A 27,813-nucleotide genomic window follows, 5' to 3' on the forward strand; every position below is an offset into this window, starting at 1 on the left:
AAACTTCTTATGCCACTGTGAAAATGGAAATGTCATGGTCTAAAATTCACTCAGGATGAAACATCACCAAGGTGTGAAATGATTAACAAAATAAAAGAGAATTAATCATTAGTCATATCCCCCTAAACTCCTTCTGCTCATCTCCACTTGCAAGGTGGCCTGCTAAAAAAATTTTTAATGACCTGTCTAATTCCAACCTTGGTGTCTCCTTAATCTCTGTTCCAAGACCCAATGAGACCTATCATGATCTACCCCACTTTGTTTTTTTTCTTATGCTATATATAAGAATAGCATTTTTATAAATAGGTGAAGTGGGTGGGAAGGAAATAAGTAAGCACACGAGTCTACCTATATGCTATTGTGATGTCACAGACTGTAAAACATCGAACGTAGGCAGAGTAATTGTTTGGTATACTAGAAGGGAGATAATAAAAGCACTTCCACTACTAAAGAAAATTAAATGTGAAGAAAAGGAGGAAAAAAAGACCGATGGCAGTTTGAGTGTAGTGTATTTGTTTTTTGTTTTCCTTAACATACTGTGCCAAGTTTTGTACTCTTTCTGTTTCCAATTTTGCTTTCGGTGAAGGTTTCTCGAGTATCAGCAATCCCACACATAAACATTTATCGTTCTATCCATTAAGACTTAAGGTTTTAGATTTTCAACTATGAGGGAGAACTCAGCCAAAGATGCTTGAAAGATAAATACGTTTAATTAGGGGCCGAGGATGATCATTAAAGGAAGTCTGACTGCTGCAGAAGTCATTAACAATCTTAAATGAAATTTTTATTTTTATGATAGCCATTTACATGTATAATAAGAGCCAATGATTCTTGGGAGCAGTGTGACAGAAACAGAGTGTGGCGAGAACTCATGTAAGACATACTATTTAAATGAGCTGGTGTTAGCTATTCATATTTGTTAATGAACTAGATATGCAGGGCTATAAGAATGAATGTTCTGATGCTTTAAATTTTAATATCTAGAAATCAAGGGTAAGGACCAATTACTAGAATTTCCACCCTTAAAGGAATAATTAATAACGATATAACAAATGGACAGCTCCAAACTTCTGGGGAAAAAAGTTTAATTTTAAAAAATTAAGATCAATAATTGAAAAACAGCTAAAACAGCCATGTCAAGCTGTAGTAGTCTGTGATCATGGCAGCTTTTTGTGTTGGTCATGGATCATAATTCTGAAGGTTTTAATATACAATCATCCATATGAATGCATTAGAGACTCTATTATCACCTGTAGTTAATGGTGCCTGAGATACAAATGAACAGGCTGTTCTTTGCTCTTACCTTTATGGTAAATAAACTAGCATTCTGGAGTCACAATAATTAAATAAATGTAAATCCCTAATCTCATTTGGCTATTTGGACCAAGAAAGTTACCCGGCTATTACCTGTCTGGTTCTAATGATTAGTAGTGATTTATTGTTCTTTTTTTTTTATTGTTCCAAAAGTGCTCTGATGTGGTGCCTTGATGTCTAATGAAAAGAAATTGGTCTTAAAAAGCTACTCATTGTTTATCCTGCCTCTTAGATAACACATTTTTCTTCTGATAAAATATTTTTCTTATTTATTGTTCAAAACACACAATATAGACAATAATTCTAATTCGGGTGCTGTTTTATTTAGTAGTGTTTTATCCCTGGTGCCTGCCTGTCTACCACCATACCTCAGCACATAGCTTTACTCTGAGATAAGCCCCCTCTCCTGTGCTCTCTCTCCCCTGCTTTCTGTAGTTTGTCTGCAGGATGCAGGTTTTCCACTGAAGAACGCAGTGGAGTTCTTACTGTGCCTTTCCGGTTCCAGCACAATCAAAGTTTTGTGTTTAGAATTGTCCTTGACATTCTTTCGTCCCACAATGGGGTGGACACGGCGTGCTGGAAACCATGACATCATTATCATTGACACAGACTTAAATAAATCACCTGCATCTGGCCTCTTTCTGCTTATTCAAGGATTCTTCATCTTGTGGCAGAAAGTGCTTTTTATTTTCACAAACCTTCATCCCAAGGGTGACTAGAAGATGCAAACTTTTGCAAGTGCTTTAAAAACAAATATACTATGTGGTTTTAGATGCAGTATGCTGAGTAATAGATGTCTTGGAAAATGTTTAAGGTTAGGCGTGAGGCAGAAAGACAGCCACGACTGCCTTTTATTCAGAGGGGATACTCCTAACCCCATGATGATGTCCTTCTGAATATGGATTCCTGTGAAGCTTAATTAAATAGGCATATAAATAGCATTTCAAATACATACTTGAAAGGGCTTAGTGTTTCATTTTAATAAATTGAGCTTGATGTTCAAAACACAAAAAGCTTGATGCTCAGTAAATTGAAGCAAAGTACATTTTGGGTAAAAATGACACCATCTCAGTTGCACAATCTTTGGTAAAAGAGGGTTCTAGCTAAAGTATTACTACAGAACGCAGGACACACTCAGTGCCAGCTACACATGTGAATATGCAACATTTAATCATTTGGGAAGCAACCACCCCCTGTAACTTCTCTTTACTTTTTCATAAGAAAATGACAATGAGGAAGGAAGTGCAGCAGAAATCTTGAACATTACCACTATTATGCAAAAAAAAAAAAAAAATGCTGTTAACTGTTTTCCCCTTAGTGACTTGATCTCTCAGATGGAAAACTTATGATTCTTCTGACTCTTGGCTACCAGAAATCACATGAGAGGAGCGAGGAAGAAAGACACAAAAGTTATATTTATTTCTAGTACTGAACTTCTCAGAAATACCTTAATTTAATTCCTTGCAGAGACTAATAAAAATATCAGATGAAGGAGCCTTTCAACCAATCAATTATGACAATTGACAATACAATATTGCTGTATATTGAACGCCTAAATGTTTTATGCAAAATGTCCCTGTGAAAATGTTTCTTAAATAAGAAAGAAGTCCAGGGCCAAGACTGAATTTAAAGTGGTCATAGAATTTAAACAAATATCATTCAAATTATCTGGCCAGTATTATGCCCAGGGGCATTGTATTAGCCTAATTTATATATGTGTATTTTACCTTAAGAGGCTCCAGATTTTTCAGTTCTGATCCCATGAACTGATATGCTGCAGGATACTACTTGTAAAACATAATATTTTAATTTTGCTATAACATTTGCTAGAATCTGTTTTTCTACCAAATAATTATGACTGAAATGTGATAAGCAAAAATGGTCAGGATAAATTTGGGAATTCACAGAGTCCTATTTATAAAGTTTCTCTTGTTTGAAACAAAATGATTATCACAGAGAGATATTTATCCTGGATCGTGTTTGATTCTCATTAGTATTGTTATTATAAAATTACAATTTTTTAAATTCCATGTTAAATTTACTTACTTGCAGGATTTTTAACTGTTAGCTGTCCTTCTCTGCCCTCACATATTCTTTAGTTTGATAGGCAGAAAATTCAAGAGTTCTACTTTCTAGACTCTTCCCATTAAAGATATTACAATTTTAGAAAATGACCTTCTATCATTTATAGATCTTCAACTTCAGTGTTACATGTTTTCATCAGACCTTTGAGCTGTTCTTATACCTATATGTTTTTCCTCAAAAATGACTATGATTCCCTACTGGGGAATAAATGGTGAGGAAGAAAGCTATTTATGGAGTGGTAAGGAAAGGAATAAAGAAAATATGTTTTAGAAGTTTATATAAAACAGTGAAACAGGTGTTTTCAGTACCTCTGGGATGCTTTTTTATAAACTGGGCATTTCAAGCTCTGGTATGTAGAATTAGGTTTTTTTTTAAATTTTGCTTGCATAGATTAGCACCATCATAGCTACTTCAAGGAGAGGAAAAAAACATGAAAATAAAATAAGAAATTCTGACTTGCCTCTGGCCATCCAGCATTACCAGAGCTATAGCAGCCAGCGTGCCTTTTTGTCAGTGCAAATACTTAGTTGCTTTTGACTCTTATTGAAAAAATAATATCTTTCCCCCTGTTTGTCACTAGAACTGCCACCAGAAGAAAAGCCCTTCGTTTGCCCCAAATAAGCACCTCTGTTTTTCACAGCTTGCAGTAATGCTTAAAGTAAATAAGTTCTTGTGCAGCTAGCACTATTGGATTCATTCAATTGCCTGAACAAAGCTATTGTTTAGAGGTTTACAACAAGCCTTTTCTCTGTTTCCTTTAAAAGAATCTTCCTTGTTCCTGTGGTTGGCATGCTTAGTATAGTAAGCTTTTCTACAGTTTTCAAATGCTAAAGATAATTTTCCCCCACAGAAGAAATGAAGGAAGACTATGACACTATGGGGCCGGAAGCCACGATCCAGACCACAGTTAACAATGGTACAGGTAAGGAAGTTTCCACGCCAAGGTCATGCTTGTCCTGGGTCATGTGGATTCAGTGAGTCAGGAGCAGGAGCACTGACCCATCCATTTGTATGTCCATGACTTCACAATTAAGTCAGACTTTACAAGGCTCTTGATTGTTTCAAATCAGAATTCTCTATTTTGATATTTTATTCAACAAATATATCTTTTATTCTTAAACCCCTAATTTGCCTGTGAAAGTTGAGAAAACTGAACTGGATTTAAAAAAAAAAAACAACTTTCAAAGCATTCGTTAGGCAAACTTTTGATAGTAGTTTTTATTTTAAAAGACTGCTTGAATATAATTTGAAAATTGTAATATAATAGGCTCAGCAGTAAAGAATCTGCCTGTAATGCAGGAGACATGCGGGTTCGATTCCTGGGCCAGGAAGATCCCCTGGAGGAGGAAATGGCAACCAGCTCCAGGATTCGTGCGGGGAAAACACCCCAGTCCCTGGGGTCATAAAGGGTTGGACATGACTGAGCACTTCCAGTCACCACTAATATTAGTCATTGAGATTCAAATGATATGGCGTAGTTTAGATTATAAAATGTTTTTATAGAAAGGCAAACCAAAATTCTGTGAGCATTCCTCACAAAACTTGATCATCTGCGTTCCTTTTCATTCTTTCTCCATTTTATTTCTCAGTACCTTCTAGTTCCCCTAAATAATATTTTCCAGGCAAAGTTTTATAGAGAATTGAAAATTTCTCCTCTTTTTGATGAAGCTAAAAAATTGCAGTAGGAAGGTAGTAGGTAGTGCTCTGTTTTGTTCTGCTGCTGCTATAGAATAGAGTTTCGGGACAATTGGGACATTTCATGTGCTTTCCCCAAAACTGGACAGCATCTCCTCGCACACCCTCTCACGTCACTAGTGCAAATTTATACTGACTCACTATGTTTATCTCTTTTTTCCTAGATAAGGCTAAGTATTTTTGGTGTTTCAAACAATCCCTCATACTACCATGGTAAATATGACCATAGTGCCCAGGATAAGGTTATCGTCTAAAAAAAAAAGCAAAAAAAAAAAAAAAATCACATAGCTATTTCCACTCAACTCACCAATGGAAAAAAGTCAGTTTTATGAAGCTTTAGAAAGGTAAATAATTAAGATATTCATATCTCCCTTATGTTGAAACACATCACAATAGACGGTTCATGCTGTGCTTCTATGTAGAATGCTCTTATTAATAACTTACCAGGCACTAATTTGCATTCTTAGATGAAAAATAAGAGAAATAATAATTTTTAAAAAAAGATTGTAAATTTTCCTTCATTTGAATAATGTCGATATGAGGTACAAAACTGAAACTGTACAATATGGGATTATGGAAAAGGCATAGAATTAGGAACCTACAATCGTAATTTCTAGCTACACCTCTGGCAATAGCTAGACTGTGACCTCGGGCAGGTCAGTTACCCTTCTTGGCACTCGGTTTCCACATCTGAAAAATGAATAGGTTACATTGGTTGCTTGTTAAGAATATTTCTAGTTTTAATATTCTGTGTTGCAGTGGTACCATTACCATGTAAAATAGAAACTAGACAAAATAGCTTCATATTAAAGCATAATAATAAAGAGATACCATAAATTAGATACTTTCTATAATGTCCCAATTCATGGGATCAAAAATGGCTTTATCTTCCTGTTAAAGACAAATGTTAAATTTCAACCTCAAGCATAAATAAACTCTAATTTCATTAACTTTATAGGTGTTTAAAGTGTCACTAAAGTAAATTTATTCCACAGAATGACAATTTACTAGCTGTTTTATTCATTTGAAGTCTAAAGTGAGGTTAATAAAAATGCTTCCTGTTCAGAAGATTTAAAAATCAATTTTGAATGTTCCTTCACCTACCCTTAAAATTTCCTTTTTCCCATACTACTTACTATTACTTATAGTTCGTATGTATTGTCAATAAATAAATTAATAAGTATTCATTCAGTGTTTTCTATCTATTCACTTTTGTGTGGACATATGGTTGAAAATAGGCCAGAAGTCTTAGATGTAACTATTATTTAATTTGGAAGATGAGACTAATGCACAAGAAAAAAATAATAAGTGGTAAGTGAAAATATGTGACAAATATTCCACAAACAGTAAGAATCATAATTATTTCAAATTACAGAAATATGAGAGATTCTATGAGGTGAATATTCAGAAAAGATTTCATGAAGAAGGTGAAATTCGGACTAAGTTCATCCATGAAGGAGTGAGGAAGGCCTTTCTAGCAGGACAGGAGCATGTGGGCCAGAGGAAGCAAATTGTAGTACCTATTCAGAGGATATTGAGAAAGAAGATTTGGCTGAATCAGGGAGTTCTAGGAGGCAATTCATGGGAAATGATCCTGGACATGTAAGTTAAAAATAAATGGAGAATGTAAAGCAACAGAGAAAAGAGTTCGGGGCATGTTAAACTACCATGATTTCTCTGAATAAAAACTAGACTTTGAGAGATCAACTGGAAATCCTTATAGTTACTCAGGTGTGAAGCGACAAAAAGCCTGTCCTCCGTAGTGACAGTGGTGAAATTCGTAACCTGATTTCTTCACAACCAATAGATTTTCTGGGTAATGGAATCAAAATGGCTTCAAGATTACACATCTGCATGTTTAGAACATGGCAAATACTATTTCTAGATAAACAAGAAAGAGACCCAGTTTTGAGAAGAACTTGACCTTGTCTTTAGACAAGTATTTTCATATAAAAGTTATATATATATATATGTATTCTTTGGAAATGAGGAATTGAAACCCAGGAAGTCAGGGTGAGAAAGATTTGAGAGCCATGCAGATAACATCATGGGCTAAAACATTTATGATTCAGAGTGTATTTATTGAAATTGGTAGAAAGCTGATGCCAGGGCTTTTAGTGGGTAAGAAGAAAAATCAAATTCATTAAAAGAAAAAAGACTAAGCGATGGAAAAATATTAAATAGCCAGACAGCAAAGAAAGAAAGTTTGGAACATATACAATGGTCAGTTAAGTCAAAAGATTCAAATAACTGCAACTGAAAGAATCCTGAGCAAATAACTGGAGTTGGTAATTCGGAATTTACTGGTGATCCTCAGTTTAGAACCCTGGCCTTTTGGGAATAAACATGTATCTCTTCCCAACCATAAGTTTACTGCTTCTTATCCTTAGCATCGTTTTGGATGCTAAAACATGTAGAATTGAAATAAGACATCCTTAATGGTTGAAGATGCCACGGAGAATCTCTTCCTCCCCACCTATGTCCTGCTGATTAAGATCAAGCTATTGGCAGACCTTCCTCTTTAGCTATCCAACCTGTAGTGATATCTTCCTCCAGTGAACTCTTACAAAACAATCAGTTAAACTTGCTGTAGATGGTATAGAGTGTCATTACTTAATGTGTTGTTTTTTCCAAGTTAAATTGCAAACTTTGAGAACATGGATTGGTTTTAAACTACCACATTGTCTATGAAAGTGACTTAAAATAGTCTCAACAAACAGGTTTTTATTAAGAATGAATATGAAATTCTTTTATATCAGGTACCATTTTTTCTTTTTAAATTAAAGCAGAAAAACAGACATTGGCATAGATAAATTTTAAACAGGTTAAGCATATTTTCTGATAAAAAGTGTTGTTATTAACTGGAGTAAGTTGTCAAGAGAAAACAAAGAAAATGTCTCTATTATTTCTGAATATTCAACACACAAATTTCATTCCCAACTGAAAGTAAGGAAAAGACCTCTGAATTTCCTACTCAAGTCCACAAATCTATTAAATAGTAGAATTTAACCAAGTTCATATCAGTGGATAGAGTAGTCTCTTAGAATTTAAAAGTAGCTCCTTCCTAGAATAGTCTGCTGAGTTTTAACCTGTAAGAACTAGTGGGAAGGACTTAGTTGAATTGAATCACAGAATTTGAAAATTGAAAGTTATACCATGAAACAATCCCTTGACTGTAATTTGATAGCTGAGGAAACTGTGGTGAAAAATGCCACATAGCTAATTAATACAGATTTGGGAATAAAATCTAAATCACCTCAGTTCAGTTCAGTCGCTTAGTCATGTCCAACTCTTTGCGACCCCATGGACCGCAACACGCCAGGCCTCCCTGTCCATCACCAACTACCGGAGTTTACCTAAACTCATGTCCATTGAGTCGCTGATGCCATCCAACCATCTCATCCTCTGTTGTCCCCTTCTCCTTCTGCCTTCAATCTTTCCCAACATTAGGGTCTTTTTAAATGAGTCAGCTCTTCACATCAGGTGGCCAAAATATTGGAGTTTCAGCTTCAATATCAGTCCCTCTAATGAACACCAAGGACTGATTTCCTTTAGGATGGACTGGTTGGATCTCCTTGCAGTCCAAGGGACTCTCAAGAGTCTTCTCCAACACCACAGTTCAAAAGCATCAATTCTTCCGCACTCAGCTTACTTTATAGTCCAATTCTCACATCCATACATGACCACTGGAAAAACCATAGCCTTGACTAAATGGACCTTTGTTGACAAAGTAATGTCCCTCTGCTTTTTAATATGTTATCTAGGTTGGTCAAGGAGTAAGCGTCTTTTAATTTCATGGCTGCAGTCACCATCTGCAGTGATTTTGGAGCCCAAAAAATAAAGTCAGCTACTGTTTCCCCTGTTTCCCCATCTATTTCCCATGAAGTGCTGGGACCAGATGCCATGATCTTAGTTTTCTGAATGTTGAGCTTTAAGCTAACTTTTTCTCTCTCCTCTTTCACTTTCATCAAGAGGCTCTTTAGTTCTTCTTCACTTTCTGCCACAAGAGTGGTGTCATCTGCATATCTGCGGTTATTGATATTTCTCCCGGCAATCTTGATTCCAGCTTGTGCTTCATCCAGCCCAGCGTTTCTCATGATGTACTCTGCATATAAGTTAAATAAACAGGGTGACAATATACAGCCTTGACGTACTCCTTTCCCTGTTTGGAACCAGTCTGTTGTTCCATGTCCAGTTCTAACTGTCGCTTCCTGACCTGCATACAGGTTTCTTAAGAGGCAGGTCAAGGTGGTCTGGTATTCCCATCTCTTTCAGAATTTTCCACAGTTTATTGTGGTCCACACAGTCAAAGGCTTTGATATAGTCAATAAAGCAGAAATAGATGTTTTTCTGGCTCTAAATCATCTAACATATCCTTTACCCTCAGAAGGTTTTTCCCCACTCTGAAGAGCTGATCATGCTAGAAAGTATGGTATCATCTTTGACTCCTACACACTTCACTTAATTAAAGAATTTGTCAATTCCACTATCACAAATACAAAATACTACTTTTATTAATCTGCTCATTTTTTCACTCTTCTAATTTAAATTTTCATCTTTCATTTGAGCTATTTGTTATAATACCTATTTTACTAGGCTCCCTATTTTCAATACCCAATGTCTTTAATCCATTCTTCAAAGTTTGTTTGAAGTTGTTTTCGAAACACAGGGCAAATGGATAACTTCCTTCCCTTCTTCAGTTCATATTCAACCTTGTATCTCTTTGTTGCTTTCATAATGAGTCAGCATTTCAGTTGATTTGGCACCTTCCATGATCTAACCCCATCTTGCCTTCAATACTACTTCCCAGAATATGCCCCAGCCCTGGAAGATTGTTGACCCTTTATCCTCCTTTGCCTTTGTTCATTGTTTCCCTTCTACCTAGAAAGCCACTCATTCTTTCTTAGCCTGACAACATCATACACATTCTTTTTTTTTTTTTTTCAGCTTAATTTTCTATTAAATTTTAATTGCATAAGTAACATATATCTTTTAAAATAAAAACAGTAACAGTTTTAAAATAATAGAACAGCAATTAGATGGACTCAGATATTTTCGTATCTTAAATGATGGTAAATGCTGGGTTATGGAAATTCATATTCATCATGGATTTTGTATCTTGGAAATTTGTATATTTGTCTTTGTGTATTAAATATAACACACTTTAGTGGGTATATAAAATAAATTGATTTGGTAAATTCTTATCAATGAAACAATTTTCCATAATCATTAATTATTATGGTAAAATGTTTTTTATGAATTTCTGGTTCACTATTATAATTTTCTCATGCCATCAGCCACATATATGCAAATGTCCTTGGGAATCTCTGTAGTTTTCTATCATAGAGGATAGATAGCTCAAACTTTTTACTTTAATGTCATATTTACTTAAAAATACTAAGAAATATAGTAATTATTATTTCTAAGCATGCCAAAATATACTATTCCTCAATTATTATTAACATACTGGACCATACCCAGAGAAGATAAAACTTCCTATTCTTTCTCATAAGTTCTTTTTTTTTTTTTATTTTATTTTATTTTTAAACTTTACATAATTGTATTAGTTTTGCCAAATATCAAAATGAATCCATCACAGGTATACATGTGCTCCCCATCCTGAACCCTCCTCCCTCCTCCCTCCCCATACCATCCCTCTGGATCGTCCCAGTGCACTAGCCCCAAGCATCCAGTATCGTGCGGCCATCTCCACCAGGAAGCCATCTGACCTTCTCTTTTGCAGGATTTCCCACTCATCCTTTTGAGGGTCTTTCTCTCTCATATTACGCTTAGTCACCTGCAGGTGCGTTTCTCCCCATTAGATTGTAAGCTGCTTGAAAGCAGTGCTGATGTGGAATTTTCTCACCACAGATCCTAGAATGGTCCTGAGTCAGAAAGAGTATTTTGAGAAATGAGAGCATGAATGAGAGAAAAACAACACTTGGGCTTTTCTTTTATATTTACAGGTTGACATACTTTTGACACCTGTCTGAAAAAATTATACATTTTCATCTTCCTTTATTCCAATCCCTCAGATAAGGAAGACTCAGTTACATTTGGTTGGTCTCTAGCCTGCATGCGCTCCTCTATTTGGTCAGTCCACATTCTTCCTATAATCCATTTCTCATGGTACAAATTCCCTTCTTAGATCTTTTATAGTCCCCCAGGACCTAAAAGACAAAATCCACATTTCTTCATTTAGGCATTGAGAGGCATCACATCTCACCAGTGTTACACTCTTGTCAGACCAAATCCCTTGGTAATATCAAATAAGACTCACATTTATACTACATCTCAGTCTCTCCCCTTGCTATCTCTTGAGACCTCAATCTCTAACTCTCTTTCCTCCAGTTATCTGGATTCTACCTACTCTTCTGTTCTTCACAGCCATCTCACCTCCCATTTCCTTAATGTGGTCATCCTTGAACACCCCAAACCACATCAATCTCTTCCTTCTCTGAAATCCCGCAGCCCTCAGGTGCACACCACTAATTTTAGCACGTTGAGTTGTTCCTCTTTATGTTGTTTGCACACATTTCACCTAGTTAATTTCATGGAGACAAGCAATTCCTTAAGCTATAAAATAGGGACATATTAACATGGTATGTATCTCATAGGACCGTTAAGGCAATTAAATAAACAATGTTATCTATTGGCCTTAGTATGTGCCCCCCAAATATTTGCTTTAATAAAAAGATTATTCCATGTTCGTCCCAGAGTACAGCAGTGACACACGGTACGCATTATAAACTGGTAAAATGAATGAATGAATGAACAAATGTTAGGTGGAGAAGAAATGGACTCTGAAAAGGGAAGTCAAAATAGGCAAAGCATTTACTGTGATGAGGATTAAGTCCAGTATTTTCAGAAAGTAAAACCAGGATTTAAGTCCCCGAAGTAAGAGTAGTATGTCACTACTTTTTTACAACAAAGTTACATTAGCAGCACAGCAAAATTAATGTATTGGAAGTAGAGCATTGCAAACCCTGACTTAAAGTAATAACTTTATATGTTGCATTTAATGTTTTTACACTGCTTCTAATGTTTTAAAAAATGAAAAATGTATGCTTTAACCCATAAAGAATAAGTTTTTGCAATAAACCTTACATCTTTCAAATGTTAATTAAATTCAAATTCAGAATGAATTACTATATAGAATTCTTGAGTGTATTTTTTAAAGCTATTTTCTGAGAAGATTAGAGAAATGGAAAAACTTGGGAGCATTATAAACATGAGTTTGCCTACATGTTAGTAGTAACAAGGATCTATCTTAGGTTCACGGTGATCATTAGCATTAATGCGTTTCCACGTGCATATCAAGACCTAAATAGGTCCCTGATGTTTTCCTCTTTGAATGTGTGAAAGTTATATTTACTCAGACAATCTAGCACTCTAGTTATAAAGAGCTATTAATAACCACCTGCATCTTTGCTTCCTTTGCTGGAAAAAGGAAAACACCATACATCTAGGAACTGGGTAAGGCCAATTTAGGTCTCGGTTCTCAAGAACTAACTGTATTGACTGTAGCTAATAGTTGTTAAACATACTCTCAATATTTTAGGAATAATATATAAATGCTTTCACAGATAAAAAGCCAAAAGTTATTTTCAGATGCTCTAGATTCTAGAGTCAAATAAACTACATTTGAATTTTGTCTCTACCAATTGCTAGTTTCATGAACTTGAGTATAAAAAGCCTTCATTTCTACAATCATGTGTCAGTAAAGTGGAACTAATGATTCCTTGTGTACAGAATCTGATTGTAGCAATTAAATGGTATATCATTTTTAACCAAACAAAACGGTGTATCATTTTTAAAGTACCAAGTATAATGCATAGCATATATTAGGTATGCACCCTCTTTTGGTTATTTTTGTGGTTTGTTTGCATCTGAAGTAAGCTTACCCATTTTTTTTAAGTATTTTTTATTTCTTTGGTTGTACTCAGTCTTAGTTGTGGCATGTGGGATCTAGTTCCCTGACCTGGGATTGAACCCTGGCCTCCTGCCCTGGGAGCCGGGACTCATAGCCACTGAGCCACCAGGGAGGTCCCACGCTTACCCGCTTTTATGCACTGAGAGATAAATGTACTCGGAACTATTTTCTCCCTTCACACTGGCTCCTCATTAACTTCTCTAGAATCCAAAAATACAATATTTAACAAATTTGTAATGGGAGGACTAACCAGTTGATTTTGAGAGACTTAGCCAATTAAATTCCTTTGACATCTTGGAAAACTACCCAGACAAGTTGTAGGACAAATTACTTTTCACTACACTAAAGCTGCATTTGAAGTTAAAATAGGAAGATTAAAAAGGACTAGCTTAGCTTTCTATCTCATTCATCTTTATCTAGTGTCATTTTCCTGAATGTAGAAGAGGATTTACCAGTATTTATTATATTTGTGTATAAGGACGTTGAAAGCTGTCAAAGACTTTTCCTTCACTTGATCAGTGACTAGTATCACAGCTCATATAAAAAATATTGGCACTGATTAATAATGAGTTCATTTTTAATTCAGAATTAAACATAACTATTTAAAAAAAGAAATCATATCTTTTTTTCCTTTCTGTCCTAGATACCAATTAAATAATATTTGTCACTTGTTAACAACCACGAAAGTACTTCACTTCATTCTTTTTATAGTATTTGTTGTGTGCAGAATTTGAACTGAGGTTCATGAAAGAAACAACAGAAATAGAAGGTATAATCGTACCCTTAAGAAATGCAAAATCTTATGATGCCTTTAAGAAAGACAAAAATTACAATGACGTGAAGGTAAAATTTACAAATGAATAATTATGGCCTCATCAGCTGTTAAATCAGTAATCAATTTGGGAGACCCTACAAAGTGCAAAGCATTTTATTAGGTGTCATGAAACATACAGTGAATAGTCACTTTCATTAATGACATATTCAATTGAGTAAATAAAACAATGGTAGCTAAATAAGAAATATGTGTAGATGTACTAAAGACATGAAAATAGGGAGGTGACTTAAGAGACTGCAAATTTTAGGAAAGTTTTTTTCCAGGACAAAGGCTTGCTGAACATGCCTCTGTACAAAAGAGAGACAGAGGAAAAGGCTGAAAATGTAAAAGGAGTTGAGGTGAAAAACGGAGTAGGTTATCAGAAGAGTTGTGAGGGAATAGCCTTGGTAGCCTTGGCTGTGGGCAGAGACACATCTTTTCTAGCAATAAAATCAAAAGAAGAAGGGAGAATGATGGTAGAGAGACTTTGGTTGAATTTTAGGTAGTTGATGGGATTCACATCATAGAAGTTGCACTCTTGGAAGCAGGGAGAAAAAGAGACCATCAGTTGACAGTATGGGAATGGACATAGGGTTTTAGTTTGGCAAGGCAAGAATGATACAAGAACAAGGGGAATGGAAGTGACTTCCAAATTCAAGGTGAACCGAGGCATGCAAAATCAGAATAGGTGAAATGGCCTGAGGGACTTGTCAGGGTCTGATTATCACAATGAAGCACCTGTTTCAGGAGATGAGGAATTGAATGATGGGATGGAGCAACAGGCTGAAATCAGAGAGTGAAAGTTCCAAGTTTTGCTCAAAAAGATGGCATTGCCCCAGGGTTGGCCATACCCAGGAGTGGCGGGGAATCCCTGTGCTTGGACTAGAGACAGTCAGAGCACCAAGCAGCCGGGATTCTGCGATTCTGCACAGTAATGAAGTTCCCCAGAATGAGAGGAATGACAGCCTGGGGTAAACATTTTCATGGGATAAGTGTCATTGTACTTGAACTGTATAGGTTGTGTCCTAAGACATGATAGTGAAAATGGATGACTTAAGACTTCAAAAAATTACAGTGACAGACTGGAGGCTTTTTGAGAGTCAAGGTTAAGTTTGCTCTTCTCCATATTTCCTTTCAGTAGGTGCAGTGTTTATACAGCCTCAATGGTTTATAAACAGGTTGCTTTTCACATTAAAGCATAAATGAATAAACAAAGAAGTGATAAACAAATTAATAAAACAGGCACTCTGATTTGAAATGGTGGTATGAATGAAGGAGTATTTTGACCCGTCTGTATATTGCTCTGAGCTTTAAGACAAATGAAAGCAAGAATGGCTCCGCTGGAAAGGTTTGTGAGGGATGGAATATTATCAAGAGATGACACAGTTTCATTTAATCTGAAGAAGCAGAACTCATGTAGGAGGACATCATTAAGCACGTGGGGGGGATAAACAAGTAATATGTGAAATGGGAAAGCAAAATGAACCGTGAATAAAGTGATTCTTGGTCTCTAGTCCTAAATTAAGCCTTAAGACATTTTTTTTATTTACTAAAACCGTAATAGTTAATAAAAATTCTCCTTTGCAAGATGTTTCATAAAGTTATTTTTGAATTGAGTGCCTTTTGTAACATGATTCAAATTAGGAAATATAGAAAGGAGAAAAATACAATCCCTAAGTCTCTTAAGTGAAGCATTTGAAGAAATTTCATGATGTTTTTTCCATTTTACCCCAGTAGATTTAGATGCAGTCACTCAGTCAAAAAATAAAACGAGGGAGAGGGTTCAAGAGGGAGGGGACATGTATATACCTATGGCTGATTCGTGTTGATGTATGGCAAAAACCATCACAATATTGTAAAGTAATTATCCTCTAATAAAATTTTTTTTAAAGTTCATAGGATTCAGAAGAGGGAGGACATGAAAAGACAAATTGAGAAAAAAAAAGTTTAAAATGTCATATTTATATTGAAGTTGGCATTTATATTGCCTTTCCCCTATTAATTTTATGGTGTCATAATGTTTTGTTTAGAGCTACTTATAATGTCAGAGCAATCTTTTCAGCATCTAAGACCTATTCAAATTATATCCAATCAGGCATGAATACAAACTAAAAAGGTGGGATTGTCTCTCTTTCTCTCTCTCTCTCTCTCTCTCTTATTGACTCATTATGCTATAGTCCAAAGAGTAATGGGTTGAGTTAGGACACATGAATTCTCTACCCAGCTCTTCCAGAAATTATTTGTGTAACTTTCTACAAATCATTAGCTTCACTATACCTTCATTTTATCTGTTAAGTGAGGGCATTAGACTAGAAATTTTGGACTCCACCCACCCTATCATTTCTTCTAATGAGATTTTACTGGGAAGAATGAATTAAAAAAAAAAAGGAAAATCATGGGCTGTGCAAGTTGCCGCTGGATGGGGAAGTTCTCAGTGCTCCTGCCTCATGATTCTAGATCTGAGTCTGGGGTCCTGGACGTGGTACATGCAGGCACACAAGGGCCTGTGCTCCCAAAGGCCTCGGCCTTGGTTTGATGCAGTACTGCCGCCATTTGGGGTTTCCCAGGTGACTCAGTGGTAAAGAATCTAGCCTCCATTTTGTACCGATCCCCCACATTATATAGCCAGTCCTGTTTATACCTCACAATGTTAAGATAATCTGTGAGTATGAGCAGGATGGGAAGGGGTGGGATCAGGGATTCTCTGCCTGAATTACCGCATAGAAACACAAATTCTGTTCAGGTGTACAAGATATTTTGCAGGGATCTCAGAAGCAATTGAATCCCAGGTAAAGAGCTAGACCTAGATTTAAACTCTTGTTTGAGCAAGATAGAAAGTGAGGGTGAAAGCCACTCAGTCATGTCCGCTTCTTTGCAGTCCCATGGACTATACAGTCCGTGGAATTCTCCAGGCCAAAATACTGGAGTGGGTAGCCATTCCCTTCTTGAGGGGATCTTCCCTATCCAGGGATCGAACTGAAGCCTACCACATTGCAGGTGGATTCTTTACTGTCTGAATCACCAGGGAAGCCCAATGCCCCCAAAATGATATTCAGAGTGATAAGGTTAGCAGGCTGCAATGGGTTAGGCTTCTTGCAGCTTAAATTCTGTGTGTCATATCATTAGCATAGAAGACAGTGGAGAAATGAGAATGTTTTTGTACCTTTATTATCTTCTTGCTTTATAACTTTCCATTCCTCTTGTATCTCTTAATTGGAGTTCAGTTAAAACCTTTAAATTACCTAGGTTTCTTCTGGGGGCTTCTCTGATAACTCAGTTGGTAAAAAAATCTGCCTGCGATGCAGGATACGTCAGTTCCATTCTTGGGTTGGAAAGATCCACTGGAGAAGGGATAGGCTACCCACTCTTCTTGGGCTTCCCTGGTGGCTCAGCTGGTAAAGAATCTGCCCGCAATGCGGAAGACCAGGGTTTGATCTCTGGGTTAGGAAGAACCCCTGGAGACGGGAAAGGCTACCCACCCCAGTATTCTGGCCTGGAGTGTCCCTTAATGGGACACCTGGGGAAGGGAAAGGCTGTCCACTCCAGTATTCTGGCCTGGAGAATTCCATGGACTCTATAGTCCATGGGCTCGCAAAGAGTGGGACAGGACTGAGTGGCTTTCACTTTCACTTGGGTTAAATAGTTCTCGGGCAGAGTTGAATGGAATGTATATGCTATGCTATGCTAAGTTACTTCAGTCGTGTCCAAGTCTGTGCAACCCCATAGACGGCAGCCCACCAGGCTCCCCTGTCCCTGGATTCTCCAGGCGAGAACACTGGAGTGGGCTGCCATTTCCTTCTCCAGTGCATGAAAGTGAAAAGTGAAAGTGAAGTCGCTCAGTCGTGTCCGACTCTTAGCGACCCCATGGACTGCAGCCTAACAGGCTCCTCCGTCCATGGGATTTTCCAAGCAAGAGTACTGGAGTGGGGTGCCATTGCCTTCTCCGGGAATGTATATAGTGTTAACCAATTGTGTAACAGTGAATTTACCAGTTTATCAGACAATTCATTTAGTACCTAAATACTTAACAAGGAGAGAGTCCTGCTGTTCTAAAGCATGTCATTTTCTTCTTGTGTATAATATTGGTCACAGTTTTATAGGTTGGGAGAATTTTGTCCTCTAGTCAGATCTGTCATGCAAATTAGTGATAATTTTTAATTATCATTAAAAAATTTTTTCTAGTTAATTTCATACAATGAGTTTTTAAAAAGAAAGCTGAGTAAGACATAGGTTCTGAGGCAAGAAAAACAGAAGTAGCACTTGGCAGGTTAGACAGAAGGGTCATTTTCAGACCATAACCTGTGTACATCAGGAAGAACCTGTCACTTCCTGGTGAATGAATGCTGCAGTTTTACAAGCTTTGTTTGCGATTAGGAGCATCTATCTCCACTTCACAGCAAGAGTTCCCACAAGAAAGAACAGATATCCCAAGCTTCTTGAGTGTCTCCTTCATTCATTCAGCAAATATTTAATAAGCAGTTTCCCTTATGATGTTGTCTGGCACCTCCAAAATATGTTTCCTTAATCTGTGTATGTGGGTCCTCCATCAGAAAACTGTGTTCGAGTTTGTAATTGAAAACAATACAGATAAAACTCTCTAGGCCTAGGCAGTGAATAAAAAGCAAATTGATTAGGGCAAAGAATTAATTGAAATGATGCAATTCTGAAACTTTGAGGATTCCCTAGAAAGCATATACTGGCTCATTTTATAGATGAAGATATTGAGATTAAAAAACATAAGTAGCTGAGTCAAAATGAGTAAGTTAATTATTTTAAACAGGGTCCAGTCTTTCAATTCGGGGAAGGCAATGGTAACCCACTCCAGTGCTCTTGCCTGGCAAATCCCATAGACAGAGGAGCCTGGTGGGCTGCAGTCCATGGGGTCACTAGGAGTCAGACACGACTGAGCGACTTCTCTTTCACTCTCCACTTTCATGCATTGGAGAAGGAAATGGGAACCCATTCCAGTATTCTTGCCTGGAGGATCCCAGGGACGGGGAAGCCTGGTGGGCTGCCGTCTATGGGGTCGCACAGAGTCGGACACGACTGAACTGACTTAGCAGCAGCAGCAGCAGCAATCTTTCAATTATTGAGTATTAGCTGTGTGCCTGGCACTGTCCTAGGCACTGGAATGCATGCATGCGTGCTCAGTTGTGTCTGAGCCCCTCTGTCCATAAAAATTTTCCAAGCAAGAATATTGGGGCAGGTTGCCATTTCCTATTCCAGGGGATCTTCCTGACCCAACATTCTCTTGCACCTCCTGCACTGGCAGGCAGATTCTTTACCACTGCACCGCCTGGGAAGCCCAGGCATTGGGATACAAAGGTGAATAAGACCCTCTGTGCCTCTGTTAGCTCAGGGGCATGTAAAGGAAGGATTATCATGTATGGGAAAAATTCAACAATTGAGACATGCACATGATATTCTGTAGAATGAGGGCATGAGCTCAGATTGAGATTGGCAGAAAGGCTCCTTGACATAGAATTAATTCTGTGTTGTTTCCCAAACCACATTACTGAATGCCTTACTTAGCCAGGGGAGGCAGAGAACTGAATTCCTAGAGTAACAATTCTTAAACTAGGCGTATATCAGAATCCCCAGAAGGGCTTATTAAAACACAGATGGCTGATTCACATCTGTCTGGGGGTGGACCCCAAGAATTTGCATTTTGAATAAGTTCCCAAGTGATACTGATGCTGCTGACCTGGGGACCACATTTTGAAACCACTGTCCTGGAACATCCTTAAGTGTCTCTACTGAAAGCATATGGAAGAGCACTGACCTACTGGGCAAAAACACCATCCTTCATAAACCTGTCTAAAATGTAATAAAATAGTTTGAGTCTTTTTGGTAATAAACCAATTCTAAAATTTTAGATTTCACAGGTATATGAAAGGTAAACACATATTATCTAACTTGGGGATTTTTGTTTTAAAGGAGTGGTCTTCATACGAATACATAGCCACCAAAACTATTGAAGTGTTTGTAGTCTCTAAATCTGGATATTCATGATCCCCTAAGTAAAAAAAAAAAAACAAAAAAAAACACCTCACTTTAAAATTAGACACTGTCCCCAATTGGGCTGCTTCCTGCTGTTGGGGGAGGTATTTGATTCTGTAGAATACTACAGAGTCCCATCCCCTTGGGACTTTCTCTCCTGAAGCTCTTATACATGGGGAACACTCATTGGCATCTGAACGTGTGTTCGCAGGAGAAAGCCATGTCAGAGCAGGCACGGAGAGACCGGTCCAGACATTGTACTAATTCACAAGAAGAGAAGAAAGCTTTGTCACTTTTGACAAGACTTTTCTGGCTTTACACACACCTCTGTAACACCTGGAGGTTCTGTTGGGAAGCCCATGTGGCTATATAATGAGAATAACATCATCTTCCTCAAGGTTGCTTGTAGATATTTGGTGCCAGTGTGCATTCTGGAAGCCTTCTGCAGAAAGTCATGCATCCATTTTTAATGATAAAATATGTATCCTACATTAATTAGTCAACAAAGTAGCCATGAGAATTTATATTCAACAAATGAGAATATGGGCTTTCTTTAAACTAAAAAATTCAATACAAATGACTAAATCAAAATAATTTTCTGTGTTTTCCTACCATTTAAAATGTTGTTTAAAGAGAGCTTATATTTCAAAAAGATGACAGATAGAGTTATCTAGATTCAGGTCCCTTTGCCTTGACATTTGAAGTGAGTAAAAGCAGATATTATAAATATGTAATTTCTGTTTTATACTAAGGAAGTGTATATGTTTGTATTTGTTTTCCTCCAATACACATTTATGTATTTATGTCTGTGTATTGCAGAATCACACTCACTTTATGTACTTGTCTCTAAATAGGAGAATCACAGAGTAGAAAAGCAGTTCTCGGTCACCATCACTGTGTTCTATCCCTATGCACACGCTCTGGTACTAGTAGGCACTCAAAAACAGTTACTAAACAAAGGGATGGATGAATGATTCTACTTAGTTTTTTAATAAGTACTTGCTTCAGCTCTTCTAGACCCTCCAAAGTATTTTCTTTTCTAAAAGAATTATTCATTCATTTTGATAGTTATTAAAATGGCTTAGCATAATAGTCAAATATATTTCTTCAATTTCTTAATGAATGTGAAATCATGCTGGGTTATAGACCAGTGTTAATAGAGCACCTGTCTTCCTTCATGAACACATGCTTGTAACAAAGAAAGAAAATACATGGTGAAAGAATAAAAGTAATCAAAAAAAGGAGATGGAACAAGTATCAAGGTCTCATTATAAGTTAACTACTTGTAAACATATTAAGAATCTTAGGAGTTCTCTGATGCTCCAGTGGTTAAAACTGTGCTTCCAATGCAGGGGGCACAGGTTCAATCCCTGGTCAGGGAACTAAGATTCCACATGCCATGGGGTATGGCTATAAAAAATAAAATAAGACTAATAAAAATAATTTTAGGAAAAGAAATACTTTAAAAAGAGTATTAAGAGTCTTTAAGAAATATTTATGAGGAGAACATGAGTTGAATGATTTATTAAAGAGACCAATAAATATCTTTTATTTAGAGATTTAATTTCAAGAGGTTAATTGCTTGTTTTTAGACAGTAATTTGAAAAGTCAGTCCATGTTGGTATTTATCATTATCTATTAAAAATATTAATATCTAAGATAGACATAGTGTTTTTATGAAAGTATTATTAACAACATTAGTAAGAGTGAGCAACATATTTACAAGAAATTTGAGCTTTTTTGACTTAAAGGGACTTAGAAAGTTACCCTAACAATATTAAAACACATTTGGCTATGAGGAAACATTTTTAATTAATGAAGTTCTTTTTTTGGACAGAGGAAAGTTTACCAGACCTTAGGGAAGGCTGAGATATTTGCAAGACATCAGGGTAAATTTTAGGACTAAATGCAAAATCTCTGGAGAGGTATAGGAAGAAATTACTTGAGGTTTCTTTTGAATTTTTGCTATGGCTTGATCATAAATACCATGCAAATATCCTTTGTCAGTGTGTTTTGGCAGTTCTTCCAAGGAGATCGAGGAGTGAAGAGGATTATAGAAAAACAGAAAAGAAAATGAGGTTGATTTTAGACTAGAAAAATGCAGTGAGGAATTTTATAACTTTCTAGCAAATTTTCTACCTCATCCCTGATTCTGCTATACAGTATTACAAAATCTTTGTAAAAAACAAAAGTGCAGACTTCCAAATAGAATCAAAACATTTTCTTTCCCTACAGTTTTGAGAGTATCCAAAATTTAATTCCATCATTTATTCTAGAATGGTAATAATCAGGGTGTTTGGGAGTCTAGGAGACGGAAACACAGCATAGCCTAAGGTAGAAGAGGGAATTTTTTTGCTCACTGGGAGGATACAGGTGCCGACTGACCTCAGGAATAAGTGTGGCTAGAAAACTGCTGTCACAGCTTGTCATCTTGTCTCTGCTTTTCTTTAGGTATCTGCTTCATTTTCTCTCTTGATAAATTTTCTTATTTTACATGGGATTTATCAATTCTTTCATTCTACATCATATAGTTGTAGTCACTTGGAAAATATAAATCTGCCTTGGTGCTCTCTTTGGAAACAAGTCCTAAAATCATGGGAAAGGGATTGACTGAAACTCAGTGGGATTCTTGACTACCACTGGACCAATCAATGGTTTGACCTAGAGGATGGAGAGCTAAGATCACTTCACTTCAGGAGCAGATTAATCCACTGGATCTAGGGGAGCAGGATCATGCAACAATATGGCAGCTGCCTTGAGTACCATAAATCTTAGCAATAGGGACAGTGGGGAACCATCCCAAGCAAAGAATGTTGTGGTACTGAGTGGAGAAACCATATACTAGTAACCATATGTTACTAGCATCCATAGCAAGATTAGGGAAAATCACATTACATCCATGATGGTTATACCTAGTTCATAGAACACTAGACTCTAACCCACTTAAGTGACTCTAAATATTGAGATATATAACTAATAGCATATCTATACCACGTGAAGAAAAATCCTGATAGAGCAGATAGATTTAAATGATTGGCTTTCTTCACGAAACCCTTTTGAATACTCCCCTGAGTCCTATTAAATTCTTGCAAGTACTTACGATCACAGCTACACAGTTTATCACATAATTGTTCTACAATTACTTGAATAGTAGGTCTAAGTTCCTACACCTAACTTTTTTTAGAAGACTTCTGCACCAAGACTAGCATTAAGGACATTATTTATTCCAGATTCATTCCATAAATGATTCTTGAGTGTCTACTAATTTCTAGGCAATATATTTGATGCTCAGGCTACAAAGATGATCAAAGATGATCCTTAACAAGAGCACATGATTTGATATCTTTTGTCCCCAACACACTTGACATAGAAATCTAGTATGGCCAGATTTGATTTACCGAATGAATTGCCTCTCCAAATACCAGTAGTGTGTCTAGATGCAGTTTAGTTTGCCTATCCAGAAAAATCAGAATTTTCCTCCCTTTTAAGCCGAAAGGCTATTAATGCAAATCAAATTGAATTTGCATTTGATTACATTTCTGATGGAAACATTCATATGCAAATAAAAATTCATGCAAAGATAGCCAGATAATTCAAATACTTGCTGAAATATCAGGATAAAATTAGGATGATATTAAATGTATATCTATCCATGTTTACTAGGTTACAATAAGAATCTTCAAGTGGGACAATGTTCTTGAAAAATTAAATCGTTTCTTAAGCATTTGACAATGTTTAACTAGATCTGAATTTAGAAAATCACTACCCCCTTACTTTCTACTGCCATGGTGCTAATAAAGAAGTCAATCCCTGATCAGATCAGTTAAGTTGTTCAAAAAAGGTTCATTTTGGATCCACACATTTTGTCCCCTTTATCTTTTCTTGCACTTAAAAAACAAAAGGCAACTTTTGATAAATCTGAAGTTATTTGGATGATCTAAAACAATGAATAAATAGTTCGTGCAAGCTGGCATTTCCTTCATACCTCCCTAGTGACTTAACGGTGCAAGTTCAATGACACCATCACAGTCACCACCAAGTATTCTTTGGAAAACATCCATGGCAGCATGAATAGATCAGAGGGAAGGTGATCTTAATCAATGTCCATTCTACTTAGAAAAGATGTTAAGACTGAAGATACTAAGAGAAGATTTAAGCAAAATTTCAAGATACAAAATCTTAATCTACTTTTACACTTTCCAAACCTCTATTTGAAGGAAATACAGGTCCTGGAATTAGACCATTGCTCTTGTTAAAATTAACAGAAGTTAGAGAGGCAAAAGAGAAACATTTGAGATCACAGTATTCAGATTGTTAGCACTTAGTTTAATAGTCTACAAATGTAATGCCCCAGGTTTCCTTTTGTTTGATCCGATGTATTCATTCATAGTTTCAAACCTTTTAAAATGTCTGTGCTTCCTGCAGTGCTGATATCACTTAACCATCTATCGATGTGAAAAGCCTAAACCTAAGGGGGTGGGGTCTTCACCGGTCCCTCGTTGGCACATCCAAGCTTTCCCCAAATCTAATGCAACCACTTCTTATAATCTCCCTCACCATTTTTTTTAACCTTTATCTTTTGCCCAATCAATGGTAAGAGACTCCTAGCTGGTTTCCCAGGGTCTACTTTCCTCTTCCTGCAGTCCGTATCATACTGTAACCAGGGTTGTCATTTGAAAATGCAGATAACCGATTATTTCACCCCACCATCTTTCCTGCTTGATATCTTTCAGTGGCTTCCTGCTTTTCTTAGAAGAAAATCCAGATCCTTAGCAGGACTAGCGCACACTGCAGGCTTTGGTCTCTACCTTCCTCTTTACACTTACATCAAGCTCCCTCTTTCTCTCCATACTCTAGCAAAGTCCTTTCAGATTCTGAAATGCCCCATGTTCTTTCCAGTCACCACTGTTCTACCCTGGCTTCTAAAGTTAGTTAACTTCATGCTTCATGATCAGTTAAGGCTTTCCTGATCTTCCAGACTCCATCAGGTCCCTGTCAAGCCCCCTGTTACTTCTGTAATACCACCGTGTAACTTTCTTTCATAACACTTATTTGAGTTTGTAATATTATATCTATTTTTGAGACAATTTTGCTTATCAAAATAAAACATGATGCCTATCACATACCAGGCATTCAGTAAATACTTATTGATTAATGGAAGGTTCCACTTTCTAGTCTTCTCATAAACATTCATAACAGTAAAAGCCAATACTATAGTATCTTTTATGACAGAGAAGGTGAGATGAAGAATGTAGTGAGATCAAGGTTTACTGTCCTCAAAAACTATGAAAGTATGGTCCACCATGGATTGTACTAGCAAAGGATTATTCTTCACTTACTTCTGGTAGCCACAATGTGGCACCCACTTTCCCAACACTGACTTATGCATAAAAGTTTTTACTTAGGATATTTAAGCCACAACTTATTTTAAAAACATAGCTGCTGCTGCTGCTGCTGCTGCTAAGTCACTTCAGTCGTGTCTGACTCTGTGCGACCCCATAGACACCAGCCCACCAGGATCCCCCGTCCCTGGGATTCTCCAGGCAAGAACACTGGAGTGTGTTGCCATTTCCTTCTCCAATGCATGAAAGTGAAAGGTGGAAGTGAAGTTGCTCAGTCGTGTCCGACTCTCAGCGACCCCATGGACTGCAGCCCAGCAGGCTCCTCCCTCCATGGGATTTTCCAGGCAAGAACACTGGAGTGGGGTGCCATTGCCTTCTCCAAAAACATAGCTAGTAGTTTCTAATATACAGTCTTGGGACACAAATTGCTAACATTGGTTTACACCTGTTATTCATGTCATGGGAACAGAGTCATAAAAGTCATATCAAAATCACATTGCAGGATAGCCAATTTCTTAACTCGATCTGTTACTTTTTATTTCTATCAGTGTGAGCTTAATTTTATTTTCAGCAGCTTTAAAATATTGAGCTAAACATTGAAATTTTAAGAAAAGATAAACTCCAACATTCCTTGAATTTTTTTTAACAAAATCTCATTATTATCTCTCCAGGAATATCCATCCTTCTGCATCTCTCTTGAATTGTGTAGTCCTGGTAGTCTGTGATGTTCAGAGAGTGGAGGGTTAAAAGCTTACCTTTAACAACAGAATGAATATATAGTTAGGAATGTTAAGTTTAGTGGACTATAAAAAATTAAATACACCTTTCTTTAAAAAAAGAAAGTTTTATATAGATTATTAAAGTAGCTTTGAGCTCATATTATCTCCCATGTTTATGGATCTTAGAATATAGTTCTTTTTTTTCATTTTCCCTGAAAAGCATTTTAAAATTTCTTTCATTCTTTGCAAACCACACAGACTAGTCTTCCAGAAAGAGGAAAATAAAATATGCCTATTTAACTTAGAGCAAAGTATCCTCTTTTTTTTTACGTATATTATGAGAATAACCATTCGATCAATAAGTGGTCATCAGCAACACTCCCTACAAATAAACTAGGTATTTGTAGTCTTTTTTGCAAGTCCATGTGTCTTACGGTGATGCAGGCAGACGGAGGCTCCTGGGAAGAAGGCCCTGAAAAGACATTTCTTTTCCTTTTTACCATTTCAGTTAAGAATGCAAATTGCACATCAGACTTTGAGGAATACTTTGCCAAAAGAAAACTGGAGGAACGCGATGGTCATGCAGTCAGCATCGAAGAATACCTTCAGCGCAGTGACACAGCCATCATTTACCCAGAAGCCCCCGAGGAGCTGTCTCGCCTTGGCACGCCAGAGGCCAATGGGCAGGAAGAAAATGGTGAGGCTGTAATTCATTTTTAGCCACGACGCTGACCTCTGCAGCTGTTACAATTACAAATGCACTACATGCCTGGGTGTTTACCTTAAAATTTGAAGAACAGCTGCAGAGGCATGGAATTTCATGAGCAAAGATTAGAACTGTAATTTTAGGGTATTGTGAAATTTTTTTGTCAGCAAATTTGTGTCATCTGTACATCCAATAAAGAACAAGAACAATTAGAGCCTATTTCTAAGAGATAAAAATATCTACATGGATTCCTATCTTTCCGAAATATTTCACTTTTGAGGGGAAAAAAAAAGTTTAGAGATTCTGACCCTCACCTTTTGTTCTTCTTTGCGGGTACCCAAAAAGCTCCTTCACCCCATGAATCCCTGAGTCATCTGTGACTAAAGGTTTCCTACGAACTGTCAGTCACCTAAAGAGAATTTCCTCATTTATCAGCTGTTTAAATTTCCCCCCCAAATGCTCCAGTAATTAATTAATTTTCCAGCGCAGTGTGAGCTGATGCCGACAAGTCTGTCCTGGGTGTGCAAGGGGACTGGCGTGCACGGAGGCCGCGTGCGCCGATGGCACCCTCGTGGAGCAGATTGCAGTGATTCCTGTCATACCATCCCGGGCAGTCAGCCCATTAGCTGCCATTGATTTACTGACCTTTTGGCCTGCTTCTCTCCCTCTCGTCTCTCGGCTACAGACCTGCCACCTGGAACTCCAGATGCTTTTGCCCAACTGCTGACCTGCCCCTACTGCGACCGGGGCTACAAGCGCTTGACATCACTGAAGGAGCACATCAAGTACCGCCACGAGAAGAATGAAGAGAACTTTTCCTGCCCTCTGTGTAGCTACACGTTTGCCTACCGCACCCAGCTCGAGCGGCATATGGTGACGCACAAGCCAGGGACAGATCAGGTGGGGGGTTGGTTTTAAGTGATTTCTTTCTATAATAACCCCTTAGAGAAACGATATTGCTTTGATTGGCAATCATTATTAATTTTTCATGGCATTTTGAAGATGCAGATCTTTTAATGGTAATAGCTTTAATTGAGGTCTAAATGATTTTTTGATGGTCTCTTCTAATATGATTTAATAGTCTTATGTTCACGATCGAATGAGTGTGTTAATTTCTAATTTAGAAATTTTATTTGCACTTTAACTTGACTTTAGTTTCATTTTTATGTTCCACAAAAAAGTGAATGAAATTGTAGCATTTTAAT

General features: G+C 37.0%; 1 protein-coding gene across 6 annotated transcripts in view; it reads left to right on the top strand.

The window, feature by feature from the left end:
* ZEB2 (zinc finger E-box binding homeobox 2) overlaps nt 1-27,813 on the top strand; it is a 132,979-nt gene that overhangs the window by 90,068 nt on the left and 15,098 nt on the right. For 5 of the 6 annotated variants that reach the window (XM_027561390.1, XM_027561397.1, XM_027561405.1 and 2 more), the window contains 3 exons: nt 4,250-4,321; nt 26,411-26,599; nt 27,294-27,508. In XM_027561390.1, coding sequence (XP_027417191.1) covers nt 4,250-4,321; nt 26,411-26,599; nt 27,294-27,508 — 476 coding nt within the window. The remainder of the gene's footprint in view (nt 1-4,249; nt 4,322-26,410; nt 26,600-27,293; nt 27,509-27,813) is intronic. The other variant, XM_027561379.1, reaches the window with a different exon arrangement.

This window comes from Bos indicus x Bos taurus, chromosome 2 (assembly GCF_003369695.1).
Source record: "Bos indicus x Bos taurus breed Angus x Brahman F1 hybrid chromosome 2, Bos_hybrid_MaternalHap_v2.0, whole genome shotgun sequence".
NCBI classification, from domain to species: domain Eukaryota; kingdom Metazoa; phylum Chordata; class Mammalia; order Artiodactyla; family Bovidae; genus Bos; species Bos indicus x Bos taurus.